General features: G+C 41.7%; 1 protein-coding gene across 4 annotated transcripts; it reads right to left on the reverse strand.

The window, feature by feature from the left end:
* Positions 1-5,209: 5,209 nt before the first annotated feature.
* Positions 5,210-8,918, reverse strand: CD1E1 (CD1e1 molecule). 4 transcript variants are annotated; one of them, XM_005609930.4, is made up of 6 exons: positions 8,612-8,918; positions 7,999-8,295; positions 7,072-7,350; positions 6,569-6,847; positions 6,073-6,166; positions 5,210-5,940 (listed from the first exon to the last, which is right to left on the reverse strand). In XM_005609930.4, exons 1-6 carry the CDS (start codon positions 8,670-8,672, stop codon positions 5,772-5,774), a joined length of 1,179 nt encoding a protein of 392 aa, XP_005609987.1. In that variant the 5' UTR covers positions 8,673-8,918; the 3' UTR covers positions 5,210-5,771. The 4 variants fall into 4 exon arrangements, with proteins under 4 accessions (XP_005609987.1, XP_023496031.1, NP_001239230.1 ...); NM_001252301.1 differs by having other exon boundaries at positions 5,772-5,940; positions 7,999-8,349; positions 8,612-8,672; XM_023640263.2 differs by having other exon boundaries at positions 7,999-8,639.
* Between the last annotated feature and the right edge of the window lie 563 nt (positions 8,919-9,481).

Here is a 9,481-nt window from a genome sequence, read left to right on the forward strand (position 1 = left end):
TTTCTGGTAAGCAATCTTTCCTGTATTTGATTCAATGTATACCATTTCTATGATTGCTTGGCTTATTATTTCCTCTGTTTAGTCTTGCCTGCTTACACAGTCATGCATACAAATGAAACTATAATTAGCAGAAGGTGTATATATATGTTATACTCCTCCTTATTAAAATCAATAAAAATTAAACATGTGCTATAACATTCAAACCTCTTTTGCTTTGTAATTATATACTCTTATTTCATATTTTGAAGATCATTGTTGTTCTTCATTTGAAGAATATTGATAGGTTAGATTTTTTTTTTTTTTTTTGACACAGAAAATGGAAGCATCTACCTCCCCTAAAGGAATTTCCCTTTTTTCTTTAAATGTAGAATCTGGATTCTGGGGCACATATGATATTTTAGTGGTAAGCAAAGGTACTGCTACTTGGGGATACTTTTAATAGTGACAGAGATTGAGAATACTTTCTAGGTGTTTTAACGTATTGAGTTCAAATTGAGTTTATGTCAATCCTTTGCAACCTATGTGATTTCATTTGCTGCCATGAATTATCTAGCTAGTTTGGCCAGCCAATTGAAACTGAAGGAAAAGGTAAGAGATTCCTTATTGAATCCCAAGAGATAGGGAAGAGAGAGAGCTGATGTGATTGTACACAAGAGGCTTTAGATTAAACAGAAGTAAAGCAGCTTCCAGGACTGGATATCAAATGAGACAAAGAACTGAGGAATAAGCCATACCCTATGCCTCTGCATGGAGAATTCCTTCCATAAAGGCACCTAAGAATTGGTCAGAAGCTTTAAAAGTAACAGGTGAGAAGATATCATCATCTTATTTTGTGTACTAGCAGCTGTGGAAGCTGTGAAACTGCTCCAAGCAACCCTGTGGGCAGCAGACAGTTAGCAAAAGAAAGCATGAACTGGAGAGGAAAAGCCAAGTCAGATGCCACTTGGCAACCCATGCTGAATGACTGGTTTGTTAGTATAGATGAAGAATACTGTTAGTAGGGCTAAGTTTGTACAGTGTAGGTAAGCGTATAGGGGTCACTGTAATTTGGGTATAGATACAATTGTGCTCCATTTTGCAGTCACCCAATGATGAGGCTAGTTAAGACTTGTATTTAAGAAGTCATCTCCTTTCCCCTAACAACTGCTACATATTTATTCAAATATCACCAATGACTTTCAATCCCTGTGCAATGGCCTATAAAGCCCCTTTATGATCTGACTCCAATTCACTGATCTCATCTCCTACTATGTTCCCCATCACTTACTGCAATCCAGCTAAGCTGGAGTTCTGACAGTTTTGAGAACACACCTAGTATAATGCTCCTTTTATTTGCAGTTCCTTTGCTTGCAGTGCTCTCCCCGCAGATACTGCATGCCTTGTTTCTTCTTCCTGCTTTAGGTCTCTTCTCAAAAGCCACTTTCTCAGAGTGGCCCATTCTGTCCACCATCTTTGAGATAACAGCCTGTTTGTCTCTCTGGTCCTCTTCCCCTGATTCAGTTCATAATTGTAGCATATGCCATCAGCTTACATATAGTATTTTTATTTACTTATTGTCTGTCTTCCCTGCCATCTACTACCAGGTAAGCTCTTTGTGTAAGAATATTTTACTCTTGTGTCTGCTGTATTTCATTAGCTATCATAGCATCTATCACATGGTAGTCTTCCAATAATTACTTGTTGAGTGTGTAGTGTATTGGTTAAAGCATGGATTTGGGGGAAACTGCTTACAATATTTACTAGTTATGTGACTTTTGTCTCCTCATCTATAAAATGAGAATAATGGTATCTGCCTCAGGATTGTTGTGAGGATTACATGAGTTAATATGTATAAAGTATGTAGAAAAGTGTCTGGCCTCCAGCAGGCTCCATTTAAATATTTTTTTAAAATTATTATTCAATCGATTTTATCCATGAAATAGGTACTTCCTTTATTTTTGGAAATAATTGAGCTGATGCTCAATATGTGGTCCTTATTACACATTGATAATGGGGTCATTCATTTGTATACATTTCTTGGAAGACTGTTCACACTTAGATCAGGACCATGGAAAAGCGAATGGAATTTAAGAGAACTTGTAAAGGAGGCTTTGACGACTGGCTATTCAGGAAGAATGATGAAGCAAAGAGAAGAAAATTTTGATCGTGAGAGACTAATAAAATGATGAGACTACTTACAGAAGAAAGTAAAAATGAGAAAATGATCAATGAAGAAAAATTACAAGCTAGTTTTAATTCCTTCAGAGTAAACTATAAATCCTAAAGATCCATAGGCACCCTCTATGGGTAACCTGAAGAAGCCTTTAACAATACCTCTCTCTCTCTGAACACAGGCTCCAGGGCAGGTGTTGAGAAAATATCTTTCTTCATCTGAGGTGATATACTTGGAGACCTGGATCTTTGTTTCAGTTTATGTCACTCCACTTAATCAAGTCTTTCACAGCCTCAGCTTACTTCATTCATTAGGCAGAAAAAATCAGATAGACATTCTCTAAGGCCACGGTTTGTCAAGGACATATGGCTACTGTGCTCCTCTGAGTTTTGGCCCCAGCATATTCTGATTTCATCAGTCCTACTGCAGCCTCACTCCAGCAATTAATGACATTCCTAGAGAAATTTAACAACAACCAAGAATATCCCCTCCACCTCTTTTTCCAAGCCCTTCTCCTATCATTTATATTGTATTTGTGTGCATAACAGACTACAGCAAGCTCCAAGTTTGTGCTGTCAGCAAAGCAAGCTACCTTCTGGTTTTATAGCTGGCAGGAATGGAAAGTGTTATTCCTAACTGTTGAAAAAATCACCCTGGCCCTCTAAAGCAATAAGCCCCATGATTCACAGTGCCAGTCAAAATAATATGGTTAACAGTACTAGGTGACATCTTGGTTCTGGGATGATTTAGTGACACATTTTTCTCTTAAACATTAGATCCTTACCCAGGAACTCTGATTAAATAACTCAGCCCAAAGATCTACACTAAAGGGATGACAAAGAACTTTTCTGACAATCCCATGAAGCAATATTTAAAATGGCCTCAAATCTCCTTGAGCTAATATTCCTGGCAACAAGATCATATGCCTTCAGGGAATTTTGAACCAATCTATGCCAATTTCATGGAGAAGTGAGATGCATATGTGCAGGAAGCCCAGATCCATCTTTTTCTGGGGCTATGTCTTGTGCCTCACCCAAATGTATGCCCACTTCTCGACTACAAACCTTGCTAGGAGTGGAATTAGAAAGCATTAGATGACTGTGTTCAGGAACCCAGAGTTTCCTGAAAATCACTGTATCCAGCAGTCATCTTTCCCTAAGGGATTCCCTGAAGATCACGAAAATGCAACAGCAGAGAAACCCAGAGTAACGCTTTATGTTGAACTGGGCTTGCCACTTGCGGTGTAAAGGACTCTGATGAAATCTTCTGAGATTCCCTCCCTCCTTCATAAGTTCATATCCATGTCTTGAAATCTTGCCATGTTTATAAAGACAATAACTTGAAGGAAAGAGAGAACTGATTGTGATCATTTTACCATCTTTGAATAATATCAATGGCCTACGTACATCTTTCAGTGACACTAGTACTTTGGAAAGATATTAGTACATAAAAATCTATGGCCTATCACATAGAGACTGGTGTCTCTAAAACCTCTTCTGTCAAGTCAAAGTTTATATCATTTGTTCATTCAACAAAAATACTTTAAATCATCTACTGTATGTCAGGCTATAATCTTGGCACTGGAATACAAATGTGATCGAGACAGATAAAATCTGTGATGTCACCATGCATATATTTTAGATGAAAAAGACAATAAAAACAAAAGAGATCATTTCAACTAAATTACTATTTAAAATAAATAATTAAAGAATATTGGAATAGAGTATGTCTGAGGTAGAATGTGCCACTTTAGCTAGACTGATCAGAAAAGTCCTCTCTACGAGGGTGACACTTGATCTGAGAACTAAAAGGTGCCCTGAAATAAACCATGGAAGATCCGGGTGAAGAATAGTCCAGGCAGAGGGAAAAGTAAACATAATGGCCTGGAGCTGAGAAGAAACTTGGTATAATTGAGGGAGAAAAAGAAGTCTAGTGTCACAGAAGCATAATATACAATAGAGGAAAGACTGGACATGGGGCCAGAGAAGTTAGCTTGAGCCAGATTAGGAGCTTGGGAATTATTGTGATCAAAAAATTTGTGTAGTGGGGAAAAATTCATTCAAATGGGAAACGTCAGAAATATATTTCACTGCACATCTGTGCTAGAAACTAAAGTTTCTCTACTTGAATCTCTTCATTTTGTTAGAGGTTGCCCCTTGTGGCATTCTACCATGTAATGGAACCTTGGCATTCATCATTTATTGGTCCAAACAGCTACTTAAAATTCTGCCCTCTTCTCTGGACTCTGGCAGGCTGTCTCCAGATAGGCTGTCTGAACATGTCATACAGAATGCGATGGACTCACAGTGAAAGGGCTGGCCCCAATTCTTTGTTCATGGGTAACAGTACATCTTGATAAGCGATCATGAAACCCTATCTGTTAACTTAAAAATGCCCCATAGGAAGTTATAAATTTCTGCTAAAAAAATCTACAGAATCTGCTCCATTATCCCATCAAAGGGAAGGTGTTGGCTGGACATCAGTATGAACTCTGAACCTTGACAACTTCCTGCTCTCCAACAGTGTTAATCAAATATATCTCAATTAAGGCAATTAATTTTAAAAAGCCACATTTAAAAAGCAAAGTGAAATCGAACTATAAATCATAATATTATAGTAATAAACCAATAACAAAGAAAAGCATATAGTTTAGCTGGCATCTGATCACTGTTTTCCTTCATTGCCTTGGCTCTGACCATCAAAATTATCCTCCACCGCCATGTCCTCTTCTCAACTGCTCAAATATGAATTTCTTCCCTGAATATGTGCATCCACAAAGACACACATAATCACACACAATCTCAGAGAATTAGGAATACCATTCCAACCCCATCCTCACTCTGACAGGAGACATCTCATATGTTATTGTTTTTTTAATAATCTCTGAAGATGCATAAGCACCTCAATCACTGTGAAGTTTGAACACTTACCTGCCTCCTATATCTGAGATGAGAGACACAGGGAGAGAGAAAGAGTTTTAATAAGAACACAGCCAAATAATGCAAAGATGTCAAAGAGGTAACGGATTGAGATAATATCACTTAATTTGACAATAAGTTTATTTTAATCAACATTTATTGAGAAACATATCATTCACGTCAAACCAGCTACATAATTTGTGGGGCCAGTACAAAATGAAAATGCAGTATGTCTTCTTCAAAAATCACTAAGAATTTCAAGATAGCAACAACTGCAAAGATCACATTGCCCATGAATCTGGCCCTGAATCCAGGTAAGGCTTTTGGTAACAGATACAAACACTTAAATCCTGCTTTCAAGCAACGGAGAGAAAAGAGAAGAGAAAAACCTACATAACTGCTGTTGAAAGTAGGAAAAGATGTGTGTATTTAAGAAGATCAGTCCAATTTTGGAAATACAGTAGAGCTTTCAGTTGGGCAATCTAGGGAAGCATCCATGAGAAAGAGGCATCTGAATTAGAGTAATGAACATGTGGCCAAAGCAGAAAGAAAATGCTGGAAGCTAAAAAGGAGATTTCCAAAATGGCTCAGGATTTCTGCTAGAACAAGCTGTTCTAACAAAATCATGCTTTTTTTTTGTAGGTATAACTCATGTTTAAGAAGAAGCAGAAGAGGATTTTATGTGTAAAGTAAAACTAATGTCACCAGAGCCGCTTTAGGCTTGTTTTCCAATTCTTCAAGAATTTGCTTTTGATCCACAAGTCTTGTGCCAAGCAGAGCGGATGTCCTGAACTCCTGGGGTCTCGAGTGTTAGTTCTTGTGGAAAAGGCAGGGTTGGGTACATGAGGATAAAGGATGTTCTGATTTGAGCTGTGGGAAAAGAAGAGAATGTGGATCTCAAAGAAGGCAAATCAGAGAGAAAGGGGGAAGGAGAAAAAGAAGAGAGAGGAAAGAAGAGTGAGTTGATAAGAAGATGAAGAAATAGAACTAGAAAAGACTCACCTCTGCTTTTTAAACCGTAAGTCAACTACAACCAACATGACCAAGATAACTATTACAGTCAAACAGATCAATATCAGCAAGATGGAGTTTCCGTCTAGTTGGGGATAAAACAAGGATGTCAATCCATAAAGTACTCTCTTTCTACAAGTTAATGCTTCTCATTCCACAAGGGTGGAACCTTCCCAGGGTGTTCATCTATATTTTCCAGAGCCCTCATTTCAATTGCTCCTGAGTCTATGCCCATGATCTGCCCCCTCCCCTCTCTCTTTCACCAAATGACTAGGTCCCTCTGTCTTTTCTCTTTTGTACCTCTAATCCCCTACTTCCATTGTCTTGAAATTTAACTGCTGTCATTCTCCACCATTCTGTATTTTGATTCTCCCATTTTTATCCTTTCATGCGCAGCTGTCCTACCCATTTCCCAAGCTCCCCACCCCTTAGCCCTAGGACAATGGGAAGATTATCATTTCCCAGCTGGGCCCCAGTTCTTTCTCACCCCAGTGGATGATTATATCATGGCCTCCTAGACTGCTGTGCTTCACTCGACAAGTCAGGCCGGCCGCCTCCCCAGACGTCACATCCAGGGTTACTCGGAGATACCATGTCCCATCAGCATTGGGCAGCACATCACCTCGCTGAGTGCCTGGTTGCTCCTGCTCACCCCGCATCCACATCACCCACACGGGTTTTGGATGAAAGCCAGAGACATGGCACACCAGCATCAGATGGCCAGGCCCAGGACTGGGGCCTTTGGACACCCAAGCCTCTGGTTTCACTAATGATGAGAAGATGAGGAGAAAAGGAATTTAGGAGGGCACCCTAGGCCAGAGTTCATTGACTCAGGGTGCCTTAGCAGAGTGAGTAATCACTTCTTTCTCTTGTCTAAGAGATAATCCTGAACCCACACATCTCATCTATTGGCCTCTAATTATAAAGTGGAAAACTCAAAGACAAGAGTTAAAGCACTAAGAATAGGAGGGGAGAGAGGGTTAGGCTCACCTTGTTGTTCCAGCTCTGACTTCCCTGCATCAAGGCGGCTTGCCAGAAGTCTAGGGCAGGTGTCACTGAGAAGTCTCTGAACGATTTCTTTAATAACCCGGTAGTGATTGAGCACCCTACAGACATTCTGAGCCCGACTCCCTGCTCCTGGGGATGGCTTCCAGGAATTTCCTTGGAAACTCAGGAAATCTGATCCTTGATATGCCCCATTTAAGAAGCTTTCTGAGGGTTTCCCTGCACGCATTTGACAGCCAAATAATACCTGGAGCTCAAAGGGATCTGAGGGTGGAAAAAGAAGAGAGAATCAATATGGAAAGAATTCCAGGGAGGGAAAGCAAACAATCTAGAAAGCAAAGAGATTCAAGGGGAGGAAAATTTGCTGGGAAATTACATAGGAGACCAGAGTTAGGGTGGGAAAAGGGGAGGAAATTTGTGGGAAGAAAATGTGAAGGTAATAAAGGTATTTTGAAATAATTAACGTGGATGAGCTAGTTGGGAAGGCTGCTAGGAAGCTAGGAAATGGGTCTGAAAAAGCCCAGTTGGGAGTGGTGAGGTCTAGGCCTGGGCACGGGAACACTCAGGCCAGGGAGAAAAGAGATAAGAGTTCTGGTTTGGAAAGGCTGTGTCTGAGGCCAGGGATGGTGAGCAGAAGATCAAAAGGAGAAAACTATTCCAAGAAGCCAGAAAATGAGGGTATATTCAGGGGTCTGAAGAGATATGTACATGTAGGCCCTTCTGTGTGTGTGGTAGGGTGAGGGAAAGAATGGGAATAGTGGTGGTGGGTGAGACAGAGGAGACAGCATGAGCCAAACAGGATAGGAAGTAAGATCAGGAGGTTGGATGAAGGTCAGAGCCCATACATCATCTTCCCCTTTGGCAGATGATCAGAGCGCTCAGGTAAATACCAGCTTGGGACAAGAAACTCACATTCAAACTGAAACTGACTGGCGAAGACCTGCACTTCCGTAGTGAAACTGTGCAAGTACAACTCCAGTAGCGCCTCAAGGTTCTTCAATTCTTCCTTGCTGAAGTTACCCTGGGACCAGGGCTTCAGAAAGCGGATGGTGCCCGAGACACTGTCCCAGGCCTCAGTCTCCATCTCGCCCAGCCAGCCTGAGGCCTGGGTGTATGCCCAGCTGTGGTTGGCAAAGGAGGAGATCTGGATGAAGTGGTAGGAGAGGGGCTCTTCTGCTGCTGGATGATGGAATCCTAGGAGCAGGGGAGCTGAGAGAGAGGAATGAGCAGCGGAGAGATTGTGAAAGGATGAGAGAAGAGAAGCTCGCATAGAAGGGGAAGGATGGAGATGGTTACACAGGTTATACGCATACCCATATCCCCTTCCCCCGGACCAGCTTCCTCTCCTCAAATTTAGAGACAGAAACTGAGACTGGAGGCAAGGACACTTTGCCTGAGAGTAGCCTGGCATGCAGACTCCAAGGGCATCCTGGAGGAGCATTTTTCTCTTCCCCCAGGTCCTCCCCAGAACTTCTCCACCCTGCTGTGCCCAACCTCAGTATCTTTCCATCTGGGCCCTTCTTACACACTGTGCTTGCTCCATGGCAGGGAAGTCCCTTGAAGAGCAGGAGCAGCAGGAGCAGCATTGAAGCACTGTTTGGTGAAGATGCCTCAGCAGGACAAGTTGCCCTCAGAACTCAGATGTCTGCTCCCCTCCAAACCCTCTCACACTTTCATCTAACTTCCCTTGCCACACAAACAGATAAACCTCTCCCTCTGCCCTCTTCCCTGTCAGAGAAACCCCACTGCCTCCCTCAGCCACAGGCTTCCCACAGGGTCTCTCATTTCCCCTCCACCTCTCCCACTGTCTGGCTTCCAGATTTTCTTCCTGCTCTTGTCTGTGTCCTCCTCTGAGGAGTCCTGGCTTATGACGAAGTCTGTAGTCTGTGGTCTGGCTGGAAAATTCAGTACCTTTTGACCTTGAGAAATCAAGTCTACATTTGGGTTGTAAACATCTTCTTCTGTGAAAAGAAGTGATGGAAGGTCCTCAATGGTGCCCAGTGGCCTTTCCAGGAGTCTCCCCACTCCTTATCTCTCTGTGGTCTTCTCCTCTCATCTGCTTCCTGGCCTCCCCTTGTCCCTCTTCTTGGTCTTCTCTGTTTTTCTCTACTTACCCATTATTGTTATCTTTGTAGTGTACCTTAACTCTTCTCACTTGCCCTGCCTGCTCTCCCTGTCCCCTCAGTCTTCCCTCTGTCTCTTCTTTCTGCTCTCCTCAAAATCACTATCAGAAGATACTAGGCATCCTGAGAGTAGCTGTATAATTCACAGGCAAATCCCCATAACCCATAGTGAAAAAGGAGCAGGAGTAGCAATACAGGTTATCTGATAAACTAAAGAAAATGCCCTTTTTCTCAGTTTTCCTGGTTGGACCAATTGAAACTGTTGATGGGGG

Source organism: Equus caballus, chromosome 5, assembly GCF_041296265.1.
Source record: "Equus caballus isolate H_3958 breed thoroughbred chromosome 5, TB-T2T, whole genome shotgun sequence".
NCBI lineage: Eukaryota > Metazoa > Chordata > Mammalia > Perissodactyla > Equidae > Equus > Equus caballus.